At 42.1% G+C, this 21,419-nt stretch overlaps 1 protein-coding gene across 1 annotated transcript in view; it reads left to right on the top strand.

The window, feature by feature from the left end:
* The first annotated feature begins 204 nt into the window (after positions 1–204).
* The window catches only part of TICRR (TOPBP1 interacting checkpoint and replication regulator), a 54,496-nt gene continuing 33,281 nt past the window's right edge, over positions 205–21,419 (top strand). Inside the window, exons 1-7 of the mRNA XM_025392812.1 lie at positions 205–927; positions 7,356–7,635; positions 8,981–9,219; positions 10,403–10,637; positions 17,053–17,182; positions 19,445–19,584; positions 20,412–20,630. Coding sequence (XP_025248597.1) covers positions 274–927; positions 7,356–7,635; positions 8,981–9,219; positions 10,403–10,637; positions 17,053–17,182; positions 19,445–19,584; positions 20,412–20,630 — 1,897 coding nt within the window. The 5' untranslated portion in view covers positions 205–273. The remainder of the gene's footprint in view (positions 928–7,355; positions 7,636–8,980; positions 9,220–10,402; positions 10,638–17,052; positions 17,183–19,444; positions 19,585–20,411; positions 20,631–21,419) is intronic.

Raw genomic sequence — 21,419 nt, 5'->3', positions numbered from 1 at the left:
TCCCTTCACCAATCAGACTGAAGTTTTCTCCACTGCCCCTCCAATCACCGCCAAAAATGGAAGTTGCTCCCATAACTTACGTAAGGCAAGCAGCCAATAGGAGCTAACCTTGGAAACTAGCTCCGCCAATAGCAGCAGCTCCTGAAGAGCGCGGGAGCCTTTCGACCAGGGTCCCAAAGGAAAGCAGTGAATGGCGCTGGTTCCCTGAAGGAAGGGACTAAGGGACGGTGGCACGGGCCCGGACTGGGGCCCTGGGGCGGCGGCACGGCCGATATGGCATGCTGTCACAAAGTAATGCTACTGCTCGACACCGCGGGCGGCGCCGCTCGCCACAGCCGGGTCCGGCGGGCCGCCCTGCGCCTCCTCACCTACCTGAGTTGCCGATTCGGCCTGGCCAGGGTCCACTGGGCCTTCAAGTTCTTTGACTCGCAGGGGGCGCGGAGCCGGCCGTCCCGAGTGTCTGACTTCCGCGAGCTGGGGGCTCGCTCGTGGGAGGACTTTGAGGAGGAGCTGGAGGCCAGGCTGGAGGATCGCGCCCACCTGCCCGGCCCGGCGCCCAGGGCCACCCACACGCACGGCGCCCTGATGGAGACGCTGCTAGACTACCAGTGGGACCGGCCCGAGATCACGTCGCCCACGAAGCCGATCCTGCGGAGCAGCGGGAGGAGACTGTTGGACGTGGAGAGCGAGGCCAAGGAGGCCGAGGCCGCGCTTGGGGGCTTGGTGAACGCCGTCTTCCTCCTGGCCCCCTGTCCGCACTCGCAGAGGGAGCTGCTGCAGTTCGTGTCTGGGTGCGAGGCGCAGGCCCAGCGCCTGCCGCCCACCCCTAAGCAGGTGATGGAGAAGTTGTTGCCCAAGAGAGTCCAGGAAGTCATGGTCGCCCGAAAAATCACCTTCTACTGGGTGGATACCACCGAATGGTCTAAGGTAAGGAAGGTTACAGTCGTCTCAGCGTGCGCGGTGCGTTCCTCGCTAACCAGAACTTGGCAGCGTCCTTAGAGCAGCCACAGACCCGGAATGAGACTAACATGACTATGGCTCCCTTCGGAAGGAAATAAATAAATAGGGACAGTTTTCACAACAAAATGGGTAGTTCCTCATTACCTACTGTTTAAGACCCCTCACTATTTGGGCCCTACCTGCCTTCCCAGACTTGATTTTCCTACACACTACATCTACTCTAGCATATTAAAGTCCAGTCTAGAAAATCAACAGGTCTGGACGGCTTGTTTTGTGTTATGTGTGTTCTTCAATCTGCCTGGAATGCCAGTTCTCACTCTTCCAGGCCAGTCCTAACTTCACTTACCCTTTAACGCTTCCCCCAGTGACAACTGCTCAGTCCAGCGTCTGAATTGCTATACACATTTTTGTGTGGCACTTAACCCTTTCTCCATATGTTTTGATTGTGCACATCTCTCACTCTCCATCTAGTCTAAAAATACCTCAGAGGCAGGCAGCAGGTTTTAACACAATACCCAGATGTGTGAGTGTGTATATGTGTGTGTGTGTATATATGTATATATGTGTATACATGTGTGTGTATACATATGCATGTATATATGTGTGTGTGTATATGTGTGTGTGTGTGTGTTTTTGAGATAATCTATGTCGCCCAGGCTGGAATGCAGTGTCACAATCTCGCCTCACTGCAACTTCCACCTCCCGGGTTCAAGCGATTCTCGTGCCTCAGCCTCCCAAGTAGCTGAGACTACAGGCCCACGCCACCATGCCCAAGTAATTTTTTTGTATTTTTAGTAGAGACCAGGTTTCATGCTGCCCAGGCTGGTCTCGAACTCCTGGCCTCAGGCAGTCCGCCTGCCTTGGCCTCCTGAAGTGCCAGGATTATAGGTGTGAGCCACTATGCCCAGCCACCCAGATGTGTATTAAACATTGTAGGTGTTCAGTCAGTATTTGCTGACTAAATGAGTAAATACTTGCAAACTTAAAGTCTTACATGGCTAATTTGGATTTTTGTTGAAGCGGTGAGGGCCCCTGCTCCTGTTAAGTGCTAGGATAAGTATATATTTTTGCCTTCATCCTTCTCCTCATTGCACTTCATTTAGTCAACAAATGTACATTGAGAAGCCAGTAACATTGAGTGCCTACCACACTGTTTGAGCTGCTGGGGACATATTAGCCAAAGCAGGGAACAGATTAAACAGATAAGCAAGTGACAATTTCAAATCATGCTCTGGAGAAAATAAAACGGGGTGAGAGGATGGGAGTAGAAGGAGGTGGTTATTGTATATAGGGTGATAGTCAGGGAAGGCTTTTTTTTTTTTGAGACAGAGTCTTGCTTTGTCACCCAGACTGGAGTTGCAGTGGCACGATCTCGGCTCACTGCAACCTCTACCTTCTGGGTTCAAGCAATTCTCCTGCCTCAGCCTCCCAAGTAGCTGGGATTACAAGCGGGTGCCACCACGCCTGGCTAATTTTTTTGTATTTTTAGTAGAGACGGGGTTTCACCATGCTGCCCACCCTGGTCTCAAACTCCTATGCTCAGGCAATCCGCCAACCTCAGCCTCCCAAAGTGCTGGGATTACAGGCGTGAGCCACTGCGCCCAGCAGGGAAGGCCTTTTTGAGCAGATAATTGAATGGTGAAGGAGGAGGAACTCAAAGGTAGGTAAAGAACATTCCAGGTGAAGAGATGAGCAGGTGTAAGGATTTCAGCTGGAAATGAACTTAGTTTGTTTCAGAAACAAAAAGGCAAGGAGTGCTGAGACCTAGTAGGCAAGGGGAGCAGTGTGAGAGGAAGTCAGAAAGCAGGAGAGGCCGACCTGTAGGGCCAAGGTCAAAAATGTGGATTTTGTTCTAATTAATTAATGGGAAGTCTTTGGAATGTGGTTTAACCAGGTGAAAGATGCCATTCCGCTTAATGGAAATACGTCACTAACCCAGGAGTGAGTTAAATTGCAAGATTACAGATGGAAAATGAGCAAGCATTTAAATAATGATATGGTGTGTTAACATTTTCAAAGTGCCTTCACATACAAAGCCCGAAAAAGGCGTGGCAAATGCAAAATAAGGCAGCAGTGGTTTGTCAAGAAAAGGAAAGGACAAGAAGTGTTTAAGGAGATGATAAACATTTATGGGGAAAATGGAATCTTAGAAATATTAAAATTTAAGGCAGCCAGTCAAGCCTTAGACACAGTATACAACACATTGCTCAGTTTGAAACAATTCATATCACATCAAAAACTTTCTTCTGGAATTGTATTTTGTTAAATATTGGCTAGAAATAAGTTAGATGGGGCTTGATGGGTCTTGGAGATTCTTTGTCTCGCTTTTTTTCTCTTTAATCTCTCTCTCTCTCTTTTTTTTTTTTTTTTTTTTAATAGCATTGAAATAAGTGGGTTGACTGGATATTTTTAAAGATCCCTTCCAGGTCTGACATACCGTCGACTAAGGGGATGGGTCTTCTCTGAGGCTTCCCTTCTTACATCTGCTGTTTCCCCTAAGAAAATGCCCATCAGATACTCTTAAGCTTTTCTGGAATTTTCTTCTGCTGAAGATCTAGCATTTCCTATTCAAAAACCTGCCCAGCCATGCTGGGCAAAAGGAAGGTTTAGGCTGTGTCCTTGGGGAGTGCTCTGTCCAGGAGTGGGCAAAAGGGAAGAAGAGAAAATCCAGGTCCTGCCTTGGGGAGCGCACAGTGTGGGAAGTATAACTGGGAGAAACAGAACTTGCACTTACATTGGAGGCGGAGGGATCCAAGCGCATAAAACAGGATATCATATTTTCTAAGATATAGGATAGAATAGAGGATAAGAGACCTCTGACACATTTTCAACTTTACGCCTTAGATTTATTCAACACATATTTGTTCCATACCTGCCAGGTATGCTAAGGAATCAAATAGATGTAGTCCCTGCTCTCTTGGAGCTTATAGTCTAGTGGACATTTACAGATCCCCAAATTTGAAACTACCACTAGGACGTGTCTGTCACTTATCCTATAATATACATACGAATGAAAAATGTGACCATACTCTGTAGTATACTGTTCATATTTTTGTTTTTGTTTTGTTTTGTTTGAGACAGTCTTGCTCTGTTGTCCAGGCTGGAGTGCAATGGCGCAATATGGGCTCACTGCAACCTCTGCCTCCCGGATTCAAGTGATTCTCCTGCCTCAGCCTCCCGAGTAGCTGGGATTACAGGCACGTGCCACCACGTCCGGCTAATTTTTGAATTTTTAGTAGAGACAGGGTTTCACCATCTTGGTCAGGCTGGTCTCGAGCTCCTGACCTCAGGTGATCCACCCCACCTCGGACTCCCAAAGTGCTGGGAGTACAGGCTGTTATTTTTTTTTTTAATCACATGTTTTGCTATGGTTTGAATATCTCTCCCCTCCAAAACTCATGGAGTAATGGGTGTCATGGGAGTGGGACTGATGGCTTTATAAAAAGAGGAAGAAAGTGTTGAGCTCACTTGCTCAGTGCTTTGCCCTGTGCTGCCTTGGGATTCTGCAGAGTCCCCACCAGCAGGAAGGCCTTTGCAAAGTGCAGCACCCTGGCCTTGGACTTCTCAGCCTCCATAACTGTAAGAAATAAGTTCCTTTTCTTTACAAATTACCTAGTTTCAGCTATTCTGTTATAAGCAACATTAAACAGACTAAGGCATGCACACATTACCTTTCATAGAAACTTAATGTCCTTTTCAACACTTATTACAGTTACATCTTCTCCCCCCACCCTCGCCCCCCAAGACAGAGTTTCGCTCTTGTCACCTAGGCTGGAGTGCAGTGGTGCGATCTGGGCTCATTGCAACCTCCGCCTCCCAGGTTCAAGCGATTCTCCTGCCTCAGCCTCCCCAATAGCTGGGATTACAGGCACCGACCACCACACCCAGCTAATTTTTGTATTTTTAGTAGAGATGGGTTTTCACCCTGTTGACTAGGCTGGTCTTGAACTCCTGACCTCAGGTGATCCACCTGCCTTGTGGATCAAAGTGAGGGGTGCTGGGATTAAAGGCGTTGGCCACCACCACCAGCCATAAAGTTACATCTTAACCTTTCATTTCATTAGCAGGGTTTTTTTGTTTGTTTTCCCGGCTGGTCTTCTGGCTGAAACAATTTCAACAAAATTTTTGCGTCCCTTTGGCAGCAAATCCTAATCAGGATCTATGGCGTCTGAACTAGGTTACCATTCTCTCCATAGCAGTGAACACAGATATAGATACATGGATGGTAACAGCACATACTAATTAATTGGTTAATCTAATACAGCATTTTCCAGATTGATACGCATAACTGAAACAAAAGTTTAGATAGATTAGAAGGTAATGTGCTCCAGTACATTGTTTATCTTCATTACATGGGATCTTTTTTTGTGTGTGTTTAATGCTGATCATAAACCACTCAATTAATCCATCAGAGAATCTATCAAAGTCCACCAGATGGTCATGATCCAAATTTTAAAAGCAGTCTAGGCCAGGCCTAGTGGTTCATACCGGTAACCCCAGCTTTGGAAGGCTGAGACAGGAGGATCTCTTGTACCCAGGAGTTTGAGACCAACCTGGGCAACATGGTGAGACCCCATCTCTACAAAAAATACAAAAGTTAGCCAGATGTGGTGGCACATGCCTGTACTCCCGGCTACTTACTCAGGAGGCTGGGGCGAGAGGATTGCTTGAGTCCAGAAAGTTAAGGCTACAGTGAGCCATGTTGATGCCACTGCACTCCAGCCTGGGCAACAGAGCAAGACCCTGTCTCAAAAAATAAAAATAAATGAAAGCAGTCTATTCAGAACAGTCCTGGGTTCTTGGACTGGTCCATCATTGCCTTGCTGTGACCACGGACGATACCCTGCTTGTCTTTGAACTTGACTATAATAGGAAGTTTGGGAATGACCTAGTTGACGTTCAAGACCCTTCTAGTTCTAATTCCTCACATTCACATAGCAGTTTATAGTTTATAATTGTTAACTGGCATGATGAGCATATTCTAAGGGGTGTGCTCCTCCTTCATATTCATGGTAACTGAATATTGTTGTTATACTGTGATGCCATGTTAAATATTTTATGTTGGTACTGTTTTATTCACCCCACCCCTCACTTCAAGATCCTAGACATGGCACATAGAGGTTGCTCAATAAAAGTTTGTTGAAAGAAGGTTGACTGAAGAGTCAGCTGTGTGTGAAGGAGCGAAGCAGTGCTTTTACAAAGAAAGCAGGATTTGAACCAGATACAGAAGTGTAATAACCATTCAGTTGGTGAAGAAGGAAGGGGAGGCACAGGAAATATAAATCAGCAAAAACAGGGAAGCCTTAAAATATGGCATGTTCAGGAAATAGCAAATGGTTCAATATGTCTAGAAGGAGTGGCAATGGATGAGGGGTAGAAGATAATGTGTACCAAAAGCTGGTTTAGGGTTGGATTGTGAAGGGCTTTGTGATTATGCTGAAGAGTTACTTTATTCTGGAGGCAGTGAGAAGCCTTTCAGAATTTCAGAGAAGTAGCATGATTAGAGAAGTGATTTGGAAGAATACTTAGAGCACCATGGAGGAACGATTAGAGGCAGAGCACAGACTTTACAGGCTATGGTAAGGGTTAGGGCAAAAGACACGACGAGGCCTCAGTTTGTCTGGCCTCTGCACAGGGCTGTGGGTGGGCAAGTCAGAGCAATGGCCACCATCTAGGGGAGGTGCTCCTGCGTCACTCCCATGACACCTGGCCATTATTGTGTTGTGCTGTATAGGACATAATTATTTTTATTAATAGGCCGGACACAGTGCCTCACGCCTGTAGTCCTAGAACTTTGGGAGGCTGAGGCAGGCAGATCACTTGAGGTCAGGAGTTCAAGACCAGCCTGACCAACATGGTGAAACCCCGTCTCTACTAAAAATACAACAATTACGCGAGCACGGTGGCACATTTCTGTAATCCCAGATACTTGGGAGGCTGAGACAAGAGAATCACTTGAACCTGAGAGATGGAGGTTCCAGTGAGCTGAGATCATGCCACTGCACTCCAGCCTGGGTGACAGATCAAGACTCTGACTCAAAAAAAAAAAAAGTTATTTTTATTAAAGTATAATGGTTCTATGTTCCTTCTAACATTTTATAATCTATACCCAGTGATTTGTGTCACTTCTTTCTGTTCCTTGACAAAAAATGTAAATGAGGTACTATTTTTACTAAATGAATGCTTTCTTAAAGGCATAGTAGGTAGTAATTTGTTCTGGTGCTGCACAGTAGCTTGATGCTGACCATTATTTTTGTTTAGCTCAGCAAATACATTGGTTGTGTAATTCGACCATTTAATATTGGTTTCAACTTTACTTTCTCCTGATTTCCTTTACTTTTATTTATGAATGCCTAATGTGTAGTAACCTAAGGTTGTTTGTCATTTTATTTGAGATGTGGGAATCCCCAGACCACCTTGGATACTGGACTGTTTGTGAACTGCTCCACCATGGAGGTGGCACTGTCTTGCCATCTGAATCTTTCAGCTGGGATTTTGCTAAAGCTGGGGAAATGCTGCTCAGTAGTGAAATAAAGCTGTCAAGTGAACCTCATCTCTCTCCGTGGATTTCAATGCTACCAACTGATGCCACTTTAAACTGTTTGCTCTATAATTCTCCTGAGTATGAGGCCTTGTTTCCACGGATGGAAGGAATCTTATTTCTCCCTGTTGAAGGTAAGCAAATAATATTTTAAGGTTTTTTTGGTAAATCTCAGTTACATTAATTTCTTCAAAGAAGCTTTTTAACTTCTTTGGCATTTCTCACAGCCCAGGCACTCAATGAATGCTTGTCATGAAAGAATTAAAAGACATCAAGGCAAAATCAGAGATACTGTAGGAAAGATTTGAACTCTAATTCAGTACAACTGCCAGCCTGTGTACAAAAAAAACAAGTGAATGATTGATTTAAAAGTTTACCAGCTATTCCCAAAGCAGGGTAATATTATTCAGGTGCCTAAGCACATGGGTATAATATTTCATTGCCTCATAGAGGAGATTGATAAATTGAAGACCATAGAGAAACAATGGTCAACTAAAAGAAGAAATAAATTAGTCTACAGAAACCCAGAATGATGCCTGTTACCAGGAAAAGCAAACATGTTGGAATCTTCATTAAATTTGTTTCACCTTATGATTTGCTATATGGTAAATCTCATTTCTGAATACACTGTATAGTCACAGAAATAATACTGCATAGAGATATATACATAAAACTATGTGATACATTATGTGCAGTTTAAGGAATTTTCAAGAGTAGTTTTGTTTATGTAATTTCATTACACAGTCTTTAGAATTTAACCTCCTCATAAGATATGATGCACTGTACTTTATGGATTTAAGAAGTGGTATCTTCTTTCTCATAAGTAGTAAACATTGCTTGAATACTTATTTCTTTTCTTTTTCTTTTTTCTTTTTTTTTTTTTTAAGACAGGGTCTTGCTCTATAACCCAGGCTGGAGTGCAGTGGTACGATCATAGCTCAGATCGCGGCTCAATGCAGCCTTGACCTCCTGGGCTCAAGAGATCTTCCCACCTCAGCCTCCCAAGTAGCTGGGACTACAGGCATGAGCCACCACACCTTGCTCATTTTTGTATTTTTTATAGAGATTGGGTTTCGCCATGTTGCCCAGGCTGGTCTTTAACTCATTGACCTCAAGTGATCCTCTGGCCTTGGCCTCCCAAAGTGCTGAGATTACAGGCATGAGCCACCATGCCTGGCCTTCAATACTTATTTCTAAGTCATAATTTCTGAGAAGTTCTGCCATTACATATTGCCTTTGTAATTCCATTTGTTTATAGCTTTTTCTATAGAGCTAAATGAACTTGCTGTGATGGCGTGGCAGTAGAATAAGGGTTGAAGTGTTCAACTAAGTGACAGTATCCCAACTGGCAACTTGATTTTCTTCTTATTGTTAATAAATCTCTTTTTAGTATGTATTCCTTATATTTGAATTTTAATCTTTTTTTCTTTTTAATTTTAATTTGGCATTCTGGTCTAATTAATCTTTATTTCTATGCAGGCAAAGAGATTCAGGAAACATGGACAGTCACCCTAGAGCCCTTGGCCATGTATCAGAGACATTTTCAGAAACCAGTCAGAATTTTTCTAAAAGGCTCTGTGGCCCAGTGGTCTCTCCCAATGAGCAGCACTTTGGGCACCGACAGCTGGATGCTACAAAGTCCAGAGGAGAGCACAGCAACTCAAAGGCTGTTATTTCAGCAGCTGGTAAGCAGGCTGACTGCTGAAGAGTTACACCTGGTAGGTATCCTCCACACGGGAAGTTATGCTTGTCTAACAACATACTGGTAAAGTGAAATAAGTGTGTTTATAAATGCCTTACACAATATAGTCTTAGTAAAACTGATTATGCTTTTGCAAATAATATTGTCGACATTATAGTATCATGACAGCAATGCTCATTAGAGAAGAAATAACTTATAAAATTGCATGTATCAAGAATCCAATTAAGTTAAATTATATTCCCATAGGGAAGAAGGCAGTTGGCCAGATGGAGTGCTTATGTTAGGGTAGTAATGTGATGAGTGATTTCTCATTATTTTTTAAGTATTCTGTTATATATTTACTACTTTTATATAAGTATTTAAGAAAAAGCTGCTACACAGTAAAATTAGGTATAATAGTATAGTAGTTGTGTAACTATATACAATGCAATATAATTGTCTGTGTAACTCAGTAGTTGGACAGTAGTTACACAAATGTAGAAATGTCTTCTGAAAAGGAACATATACATATCCAGATTTGATTTAACGGTGATTATTATTTTTAAACTACCAGCGAATTCCTTACCTTACTTTGTCTTTTGCCTTCATACTCTCAGGAGGGGTCTCTTTTCTGGTTCCCATTGTAAAATATTCTGGAGAAAAATAGAGTAGTCTTTGGACAGATGCTGTTCTAAGAGTTGTGTGCTCTGAGAAAAAGAGCACTGGGTTTGGGAGTCGGTGATCTGGATTAGGTCTCAGCTCTGCTGCCTACTGTATGTCTGGATAAATCTCTCAAGTGGTATTTCTGCCTCATGGTTAAGTACATGGGTTTCAAAGTCACATATGCTTGGCATCTTCTCTTACCAAGTAGGTGGCTTTAACAGGTTACTTCTGCCTCAGCCTCAATCCCTCCTTTATAAAATGGGGATAATAATTATTTTACCTCAGGACGATTGTGAGGATTCAGTGAGCACATAGTAAATACCTAGTAAATATTCCTGGTAATGTCAGGTTTTACTTATTTGTAAGTAGAAATATTAGGACTCTGTGATTAATAAATTCCCTTCTACCTCTAATAATTATCAAATCTCTCTCTTTTTTTTCATAGTTTTCACATTAATAATCATTGGGAAAATGGTTATTCTGTCTTTTAGTACACTACATTCTTCTTTAGGCATATTGACAATAATATTCTCAACTAATTAGAACTTCTCACATAGGTTGCTGATGTGGACCCTGGTGAAGGCTGGCCCCCCATCACTGGAGTTATTTCCCCGCTCTCTGCCAATGCTACAATCCTCACTGTGTTCCGCACCAAGGAGGCTGAATTTCAACGACATGTTCTCCAAACAGCTGTGACTGACAGCCCCCGGGACACAGCTTCCGTTTTCTCAGATGTTGTGGATGGTATATTGAATCAGACTCATGATTCACTTGCAGATACTGCTTCTGCTGGTAAGCTCCTAAACCAGTAACTAACATAGTCTAGGGTGGTTTGCAGTCTTTTCCAGCATCGGGACTTTTTTACTGTGCAGTTAGTAGAACCCCAATATGTTATAACACAGATAAAAGAAAGCTACAATACTTCAGGCAGTTTAAATCATTATTGTTTATAGAATTCCTTAAGTACTTCTGAGGAGGCTGCAGGTTCCATGAAACCAGTCTGAAATCGAAGTCATGGTTTTTAATATATTTAATAAATACTGCATATAAAACTGTTGTGATTCTATCTACCCTGCATTGCATTGTTACTACTGGCATTGCAACTAAATGCATTGTTACTACTAAATCTACCTAGCATAAATAAGGTTTGTATCATATTAGTATTACAAACTTTATTTATGCTAGGTAGATTTAAATGTCAACTTGATATTTCTTTAATTCATTCATTTATTCAACAGATTTGAGTACCTGCTGTATGTCAGGCACTGTTTGAGGTACTGGGACTATATTAGAGAACAATATGGACAAAGATATCTTCCCATCTAGTCAGGGGAGACAAAACAGTAAGTCAGGAAAATTACAGTTTATTCTAAAGAGACTAAAGTTATAGTAGTAAAGCAGGAACAAAGGAATGGGGTGTGTTAGGGTCGGGAGGGTTGCAATTTTAAGTAGGGTGGTCAGGGAAGGCCTTGCTGAAAAAATAATATTTGAGCAAAGGCATGAAGGAAGTGATGGCAAGGAGTTGCTGGTAGAGGCAATAGCGAGTGCCAAGGCTCAGAAGGGTGTTAGAGGAGTTGCAGGGAAGCCTGTGGCTGTGGTGAAAGGAGCAAGGAGAGAGTAGGAGGGGGTGAGGTCAGAGAGCCAGCAGCAGACTAAACAGCAGCAGAGAGCCAGCAGCAGGGCTTTACAGGTACTGAAAAGACTTTGGCTTCTACTATGAGTGAGAGAGGAAGCCTTTGGGGATTTTCTGCAGTGACACGATCTGACTTATGTTTTCACAGCATTACTCTGGCTGCCATATTGAGGCAAGGCTAGAACCAGTCAGAAATATTGCAATAATCCAGGCAAGAGATGGTGGGAAATGCAGGTAGTTGGAAGTACTTGTAGCTCTTGGATATATTTTGAAGGTAAAGCCAGCAAAATTTGCTGTTAGATTAAATGTGTAGGGTGAGCTATAGAGAAATTGAAAATGATTCCAGAGACTTTTGGCCTAAGTTACTGGTAGAAAGCAGTTTCCTTCTGAGATGGGGAAGGCTGTGGGAGAACCAGGGGCTGGGGTGGTGAGGACTGGAGGGTTTGTTTTGGGCATGGTAAGTCTGAGTTGTTCGTTAGACATCCACACATGGTATTGAGTAGGCATCAACTATGCATGTTTGTGTTTGGGAGATTTGTTTGGACTAGAGATGATGGGAGTCATCAGTGATGTTTAAAGCCATGAGATGGGTTAAGATCACCATGGGGGTGGGCATAGATGGGAAAGAGAAGGGGACTAAGGACTAACCCCTGCATCCCAATGTTAAGCAGTCTGGGGGATGAGGAGAGAGAAACCAGCAAAGGAGACAAAAGGGGGACAGTCACTGAGGTAAAGAACACCCAGATTGTGGTACCCTGGAAGCCAAGTGAAGAGAGGAAGCGCTTGACTGGGTTATTTACTACTGATAGGCCAAGGAAGATGAAGGCTGGGAGCTGACATTCAACTGAGCAGTGTGGATGCTCGTGATACCATCACAATGTGATGGTTGTGATATCAGTTTTGGTGGAATTGTGAGGGTAGAAATGTGAGTGGGAGTAGGTTCAGGAGAGACTGTGAAAAGAGGAAAACAGCAAGTGCAGACAATTTTTTGGAGTAGTTTTGATCTAAAAGATATTAGAGTAATGAAAACAGTGACTACAGAGGGAAGAAGGGTCAAGGTTTTTGGTTTTGATTTTTAGAAATAATAATAGCCTGCTTGCATGCTGATGAGATAATATGGTAAAAATTAATGCAGGGGATAGAGAGAATTGTTGGTTAGAGGGCTTTGAGGAAGCGCAAGTGGAGGGGTTGGTCTTGGGAACAAGCACAGTTCATCTGTGACAACTGGGGGAAGGCAAAAATATAAGGGCTGGGGTGCCGAGGTGAGTGATGTTGGTGTGAGTGTATGGGGTTCTCTTCTGATTGCTTCAGGTTTTTTAGTGAGTTAGGAAGTGACATCATCAGCTGAAAATGAAGACTTAAGGAGATGCTGGAGGCTGAGGAGAGAGGGGAGAAGGAAGTGGCTGGTGAGAGGGTGAAGATAGCAGGAAGGTGGAATGTTGCTGGGATGGTCGTGAAGGTAAAGTGAGATCCCTCTATGGGCTTGCCTTCCTCCAACCACATTCACCAGCTGGCACAGCTGCAGAGCAGGCAGGGAGCTGGATTAACCAGGGTTGGAATTTTCCCAAATGAGGGCGGTAAAGCTAGAGAGGGGTCAGGGATTCAAAGGTATGAACGGGAAGAGATTTAGGATTTGTCCATGGAACAAGGCAGGGTAAGGAGGAAAGTGAGGACAACAAGGACAGGCGATCAGATCAGTGGGTTGTAGGGGTCTCAGGATTTCTGGAGCCAATGTGCTCAAAGGAGAGAGTTAAAAAATAGATGGAGGTGGTCAGAGTGGGGTGCTTGAGATCATAGACAGTGGTGACCAGGAGGAGAGAGTGACTGAAGGATGGCAATGCACCGGGGCACCAGAAGCGAGGAATTCAAGGGGACAAAGGCCAGAGTGTTGGTAGCATCAAATGTGTGTATTGAAATAATCCAGAGTTAAGACTAAATAGTACTGGAGAGACTGATGGTGGTGAGTCGGGAGCTAACAGTCTTTGAGGAGTAAGGGGGAATGATCCAGGCTTGTTAGATGACTATGAGAGTATAGGCTTTGATGTGAGACTCAAAGCTGGGTTTTTGTCATTATTTTCAGCAGGTAGAGGGAAAATGATCTGGAAGAGGCAAGGAGGATACCAGCCCACCTCAGGGCCAAGTCGAAGAAGAGCTTGGCGGGGGAGCAGTCAGCTCTCTCTAGCGCTGCAGGGGAAACAGTGTGTTCAGGGCAGGAGAAGATGGAATTGAGGATATAGGGGATTTTGCTGATGAGGGTCAGTGAGTTCCAGAGGGCAGGGTGGGAGGATTTTATGTGTGGAAGGGCTGGGCCGAGGTGACAGGATGGGAGACGGAAGGAGCAGTGAGGAGATTCCAGTGGGCAGACTGGAGTGACCTAGGGGTCTAGGGCTTCGCATGATGGGAAAAAGCAGCTATCAAGGGGATCATGAGATTAATTCCTGGTGGTTTCAATGCAGCTAATGGTGCTGAACCTGTGAGTTTGGGGGGTAAGAAGTGTGGGTGTTTGGCCCACCCACACTCCTGCCCATGTAGGCGTGGAGACTACAAGGAGGGCATCTAACTCCGAGGGCCTAGGGCTCCCTCCAAAGTCCTGCCTGGGAGGCCAGTGGAGGGTGGCCTTGTTTTTAGCGTTGGGCTCCTGCTTGGCATTTGCTGGAAGAGGTGCAGGTAACTCTGTGAGGGGCACTCTCTCTCCATGCAGAGGGAGGCTTGAGACTTGGAGGCCTGAGGCAGGTATTTCTGGCCGTTCTCCCCTAATCCAGCATACAATGACTTGAGAAGAAACTATCATGTCATATTTATTCTCATAGACCTTTACTGCCCTTGTCTGAATTTTGTAATAAAACAGCAGATGCAATTATAGGCATTTATGCTGTCATGTGATGTGAAGTTTCTTTTGCTTGTTTAAAAAATTCTACAAAATCTTACACTAAAAATAATAGCTTTGGGAGAACTACAGTTGGGACAGACTTCTCAAAATCTTTGGCAATGATAAAAACTAAGGCAATCCTGGGTGGGGGGACACGTGCCTGTAATCCCAGCTCCTCGGGAGGCTGAAGCAGGAAGATTGCTTGAGCCCAGGAGTCCAAGACCTCAGGAGGCTGAAGCAAGAAGATTGCTTGAGCCCAGGAGTCCAAGACCAGCCGGGCAACATAGCAAGACCTTGTCTCAATTAAAAACAACAAAAAAAGTGCAATCCTAATAATTATAGTTTGATTAAAAGACACATTAAATTCATAATAAGTAAATTCCATAATAAATATACCTTATCCCTTAAAAGAAAGGTGAAGATGGCATGATGGAAGGGTTGAGGCTGTGGTATTATGGAGACAGGGGCCAATGACAACGATAGGGAACTACATCATAAGCACTTCCAGGAAAGTGCATGTGGCCAAACAGCCAAGGAGAAGAACACGAGTTGAAAGGGCGTAGTCGGCTGGGCACGGTGGCTCATGCCTGTAATCCCAGCACTTTGGGAGGCTAAGGCTGGTGGATCATGAGGTCAGGAGATCGAGACCATCCTGGCTAACATGGTGAAAGCCCATCTCTACTAAAAATACAAAAAATTAGCCGGGCGTGGTGGCGGGCGCCTGTAGTCCCTGCTACTCTGGAGGCTGAGGCAGGAGAATGGCGTGAAGCCAGGAGGCGGAGCTTGCAGTGAGCCGAGATTGCTCACTGCACTCCAGCCTGGGCGACAGTGAGACTCCATCTCAAAAAAAAAAAAAAGAAAGGGTGTAGTGTACAGCACTGTGCTCCTCTGGCTGTTTGTATTTAGTTGTGTTTGTGCACTTTGAATTCAGCTGCTGCTACTTGGTGGTATAAAATAATAGCACATTAGGAATGATCACATAACCAAAGCAACATAATATTTTGTATTAATGTCACTACCTTACTTATCAATTGTGTGTAGGCTATTTGTAGAAAGTTTTGTATTGTAGAACAGACTGTATCTTAACTATGTATATAGTCTTGGAAGCAGCTCAGAAAACTGTATTTTGGAATTTGGTAAAGGAAAAACTGCAGTATTTTACAAGGACTCTGCTGTAGCATGGCCCACAGTTTCTTCCAGGTTATAAATCAGTGTGCCAGCTTGTTGTCCAGTCTCCCCACCATGCTCCGTCTGGGTGAGATCCTATTCCTGCATTAGAACCTAGCCCAAATACTGCATTCTCCATGAGACCTTCCTTGCCCATCTAGACAGAGTTAGCATATGCTAACATTTATACATATCTCCATGACTTCACAAGAGTGGACCTACTCTTCCTATACTGGGAGCTCCTTTCGAAGTAGGCATTGTATTTATCTCTGAATTCTGTCACTCAACGAAGGCTTAAAACTTGGTTGTCTCAATAAGTTTGAATACATTTTAAGTATTTGGGTTTTTTTCCCCAAGACTTCATTAATGTCTAACATTTCATTTGTCTAGGGTCTTAGATGGACCTCTCAGAATTACAGAGTTCACTGAAATTTCTGTTACTGTTCCCCCAACCACCTCCTCCATCAGGCTTATTTTAAGAGAACCTTCTACCCTTACACTCCCCAACGCAGAGCCACATCTTCCTATTTCCAATTTACCTACTCAGTGCAACAGAATTGTGATATTCTGCAGTTTTGTTACTGTATATTTATTATTGCACAAAGCCATTTTTTTTTTTTTTGAGACTGAGTCTCGCTCTTTGCCCAGGCTGGAGTGCAGTGACGTGATCTTAGCTCACCGCAACCTCCGCCTCCCGGGTTCAAGCTTCTCCTGCCTCAGCCTCCTGAATAGCTGGGAATACAGGCACCTGCCACCACACCCAGCTAATTTTTGCACTTTTAGTAGAGACGGGGCTTTGCCATGTTGGCCAGGCTGGTCTCAAACGCCTGACCTCAGGTGATCCACCCACCTCGGCTTCCCAAAGTGCTGGGATTACAGGCATGAGCCACTGTGCGCAACCGTACAAAGCCATTTTTAAGAACAGGACTAGGCGCTGTGGCTCAGGCCTATAATTCCAGCACTTTGGGAGGCCAAGGCAGGCGGATCACCTGAGGTCAGGAGTTCGAGACCAACCTGACCAACATGGAGAAACCCTGTCTTTACTAAAAATACAAAATTAGCTGGGTGTGGTGGCACATGTCTGTAATCCCAGCTACTCAGGAGGCTAAGGCAGGAGAATTGCCTGAACCCGGGAGGCGGAGGTTGCGGCTCATGAGCCGAGATCATGCCACTGCACTCCAGCCTGGGCAAGAAGAGTGAAACTCTGTTTCAAAAAAATAAATAAATAAATAGAAGAACAATATATATTTTTAACCTGGTTAGAGGAACATTTCAGAAATAAGATGAGAGGATTTATAGCCAGTAATAACAAAAGATTTTAAATTGTATCTGTAGGTTTTTCAGTAGCATTTTTTATTTACCACATAGGCCTGTAGCAGTTTGTGGTGCCAGAGAACAAATGTTAGCCGGAGAACAAATGCACTTTGTATGTCCTTTGGAGGGATGCAGTCAGTCCAGGGGAAGAGCAAGTGCTTAGAATTCTCTGCTTTGGTTCTTATGCGGTTTCCTCTCCTGCCTCTGTTCCTTTGCTCCAATAGCTTCTCCTGTTCCAGAGTGGGCCCAGCAGGAACTTGGCCACACCACTCCCTGGAGTCCAGCTGTTGTGGAAAAGTGGTTTCCTTTCTGTAACATCCGTGGTGCTAGTTCCAATTTGATGGAGTCATTTGGGTAAAACTTTTTTATATCTCTGAGTATTAATTATTAAAATCAATGTTCAGTTATCTGCATTTTTTTCTTAACAGGCCACATTCTCTGAGTACAGTCTAATAATATTAAAAACTAATTACAAAGATAAAATACTCTCATACTTAGTATATATTGTGAGAGTATGTTAGATAATATGTTAACAATATATAAACATATACATGCTAAAAATTCTTTAAAATTTACCAAAGTAATTCGTCTAGTTAAATATAAACACTCCCTTATATTATGAAAGTGAGAAAATATTTATAACTATCAACGCAAATAGAAAACAGCAAATTTGAATAATGCAGCTGAATTTATACTTAAAGAAGTATTTGCAGACTATTTTTGTAAAGAAAAAAGTTAGTAATCAATTACTAAGAATCCAACATGAGAAGTAAACAAGAGAGTAACCTCCACCCTACAAAAGAAGGAAAGCAATGAAGATAAGAACAGAAATAAATTAAATAGAAAACAAATAAATGTAAGTGATCAAGAGAAACAAAAGATGGTTATTTGAAAAGCCAAATAAAATAATCTATAGCAAGATCAAGCAATTAAAAGACAAACAATATTAGAAATGTAAACGATACGGCTGAAATTCAACCTATTATTAAGAGGTATGGTTGACGTTTATTTTCTCCACACAGATATCCATTCAATTGTTCCAACACCATTTTGCTAAAAGACTATCTTTCCCACTAGTTACCATGGCACCTTATCAAAAATCAACTGGCCACCTTTGTGCAGATTGATTTCTAGACAGAATACAGTCCAGAAACTATGTTAATACGACATTATCTTCAATATTGCGTTACAGCAATACCATATACTGTAGCTTTATAGCACTAGTCACTAAATCAGGTAGTATAAGTCCTCTAAACTTTGGTTTTGTTTTTTTAGAATTTTTTTTGGTTATTTTAGATACTTCGCATTTTCATATAAACTTCAGAAACAGCTTGTCAGTTTCCACGCACACACAAGTCTGTTGAAACTCTAGGAGTACATTGATTCGTAGATAAATTTGGAAAGAACTGACATCTTAACAATGTTGAGTCATCCGATCCATGAACATGGTGCAGCTATCCATTTATTTAGGTCTCTCTTTAATCTCCCTCAGTGTTTTGTAGTTTTTAATGTACAAATGTGGCCCATGTTTTTTTTTTTTTTGTAATTATCTCTAAGTATTGTTATAAGGTGTAAATATTGAAGTGTTTGAAGATAATATGATTGTCTTTATGGAAAATCCAGGCCCAACATGGTGGCTCACACCTGCAACCCCAGTACTTTGGGAAGCCAAGGCCAGCAGACATTTGAGGCCTAGGGTTCAAGACCAGCCTGACCAACATGGTGAAACCCCGTCTCTACTAAAAATACAAAAAAATTAGCCCGGCATGGTGGCACATGTCTGTAATCCCAGCTACTTGGGAGGCTGAGGCACAAGATTCACTTGAATCCAGGAGGTGGAGGTTGCAGCGAGCCAAGATCGTGCCACTGCACTCCAAGATGGGTGACAGAGCACCAGCACACTTAGGGAGGATTAACCTGCTTCATACTGGCTGTATGGATGAAACCGATAGACCCAGCACGTATTCCACCCTGTAATATCTGTTCAACTAATGTCACCGTAACTTTCTTCCACTTTTTAATCAGATATATCAGATAATGGAAGGTATTAAAATACAAATAACACATTTTGAATGTTGTGCCATTTTCATAATTTCGTTAATGACATATTTAGCTCTAGGTGGAAAAGCATTTAATAACTAATCACCCCTCCTGCCTGCCCTACTTCCTCCTCTTCTCATCAATCCCAAATTAGTTTATTACAATGTGAAAGAATTATTCGAAGTCATTGCAATACTTACTACAATGTATTAACATCATTTTTTACTTTGATATATGGAAACTGAGTAAAAAATAACTATGGAAACCTGAAGTGAAATAGTTGCCATAATTAGACTTGTACCCTAATTCATGAAGAATCCTATTAATAAAAGTCAATATTATATGTAATAGTTAATGGTTTTGTAAACAAGACAGCTTTGGTTCCTGCATTCATTCAAATCAAAAATGAGAGGAGAGACATTTTCTCTCCTAAGAAAATATATTTTTGAAGGCATCTTGTGGGGACATCTTTTGGTTAGCTTTTTAGAGGACAGTGGGTATTTCAGTGTTGTTTATTTCTAAAGCATTTTGCAAAATTAGAATTTTGGTTTTATTCTAGACATCTTGACTTTACAGGTCGTTACAGGCTGCCTCAGCTAATAAGGAAGAGTCTTCCAAAACTGAAGGTGAATTAACACATTGCCTTGCCGAGCTCTACCAGAGAAAATCTCGTGAAGAATCCACCATAACTCATCAAGAAGACAGCAAAAAGAAACGTATGCACCTAGAAGGGCTGTTTCTTAAGGCATTGTTTTCTGAGACTACATTTTAAAAGATTGGCATTTCCTGAAATGAGGTTGAAATGGTAACTAAATAAAGAAGGGCAAATTTTTATAATTAAATTTTAAAATAATTACATTAGTTCAATAATGATTTTTTAAAAATCACCCAGTCTTATCTGTCTAACGAATAAACCATCTTCATTTTTAATTATGATAGAAATTCAAATACAACTTTGTGTTCTGCTTATAAGTATTTTTTCTTTTGCTATCTTGCCTTTTTAGATATTATTCCACCTCATTAACTAAAGTTACAAAATTCTCAGGTTGAACATTTAGATTGCTTTCAGTTTTCAGCATTATAAATAATACCGTAGTATACATTATGCATATAATTTGTTTTTTAAGTAATTACCTTAGCAGAAGTTTCCAGGAACCGGTTACTGTGTCAGGGTATGAAAACTGGCTCTTTATGTAGATTGCTAAATTGTCATTCAGAAAAGTTTCATCACTATTTTTGGTGGCCATTGGGTAACAACAAAATAAGTCTGTTTGGCATTTGCCTTATGGGAAAACCATCCATTGAGATGTTTAGTTCCAATCCAATCACATAGAGATGTTTAGTTCCTAAACTTTGGTTAAAAGAAAGGTTCTCTTTCTACCCTGTGTGTGGGCAGAAAGAGATGCAAGTATTTCCTAATTCAAATCATTCTGGAGGGATATGCTTCATTTTGATATTGTTTCACAGTAATATGAATTAAAGTAGTTCTTGATTCCACAGAAGTGGAAGGCAATTTACTTTCCTTCCTCTGATGTTTTGGTAGGAGGTGTCCCTCGTACTCCAGTGAGACAGAAGATGAATACCATGTGCCGTTCCTTAAAGATGTTGAATGTTGCAAGGCTGAATGTGAAGGCCCAGAAGTTACATCCAGATGGCAGTCCGGATGTGGCTGGGGAGAAAGGAACCCAAAAGATACCCAGTGGGAGAACAGTAGATAAATTGGAAGATAGAGGAAGAACACTAAGAAGTTCTAAACCTAAAGGTATTCCTCTTAGTCTATAATTTACTCTTTTATACTCCTCTTTTTTAAAAATAAATTTTAATCATACCCTTAGTTTATTGACTATCTGCTACATGCCCAAAAAGGTGTTATGGTGAATACAATAAATAATAAGATAATGTCCTATTCTTAGATTTATGATCTAGCTACAAAGATAAAACAAATGAACTAATAAACAAATACACATATATATGTGTGTATATATGTGTGTGTGTGTATATATATATGTGTGTATATATATATAAAATGAACTAATAGAACTAAGAAGAGAGCCAAAAGTCTAAAACAGAAAATACAAGCCCATTTGGCAAGTAAAGTCTAGACTAGGAGTTCAGACAGGGAAGATAAGGGCTGGATAAGCTGTGAAGGCTTCTAGGAACTACTGGAGTCCAAGCTAGACTTCCAAGAATGGGCAGAGTTAGAAGACAGAAAGATAAAAGAGCATTCCAGGTGGAGAATTAGTGTAAGCAAAGTCACAAAGAAGGCCCATGGCTTGGGCATAGGACAAATGGTTAAAGAAGTTTTACATTTGTGAATAAAGGGAGAAGAAAAAGGGTTTATGAGTAATCTAGGGCTAGGTTATTGACATCTTTCAAAGGTAGGAATAATTTAATCCAGCAGCTTCTATTTTCCTATTTTTTTCTTTCCTTTTTAAAAAAAAATAATAAGTTGAATTGTGCTGTGTTTCGATGTCATCTCTGAGTTCTTTTGAAAATTCTGGAGTGGGCCGGGCACAATGGCTCACGCCTGTAATCCCAGCACTTTGGGAGG

Source organism: Theropithecus gelada, chromosome 7b, assembly GCF_003255815.1.
Source record: "Theropithecus gelada isolate Dixy chromosome 7b, Tgel_1.0, whole genome shotgun sequence".
NCBI lineage: Eukaryota > Metazoa > Chordata > Mammalia > Primates > Cercopithecidae > Theropithecus > Theropithecus gelada.
Note: the sequence above shows the minus strand (reverse complement) of the source record. Positions and strands in the feature narration are given on the sequence as shown.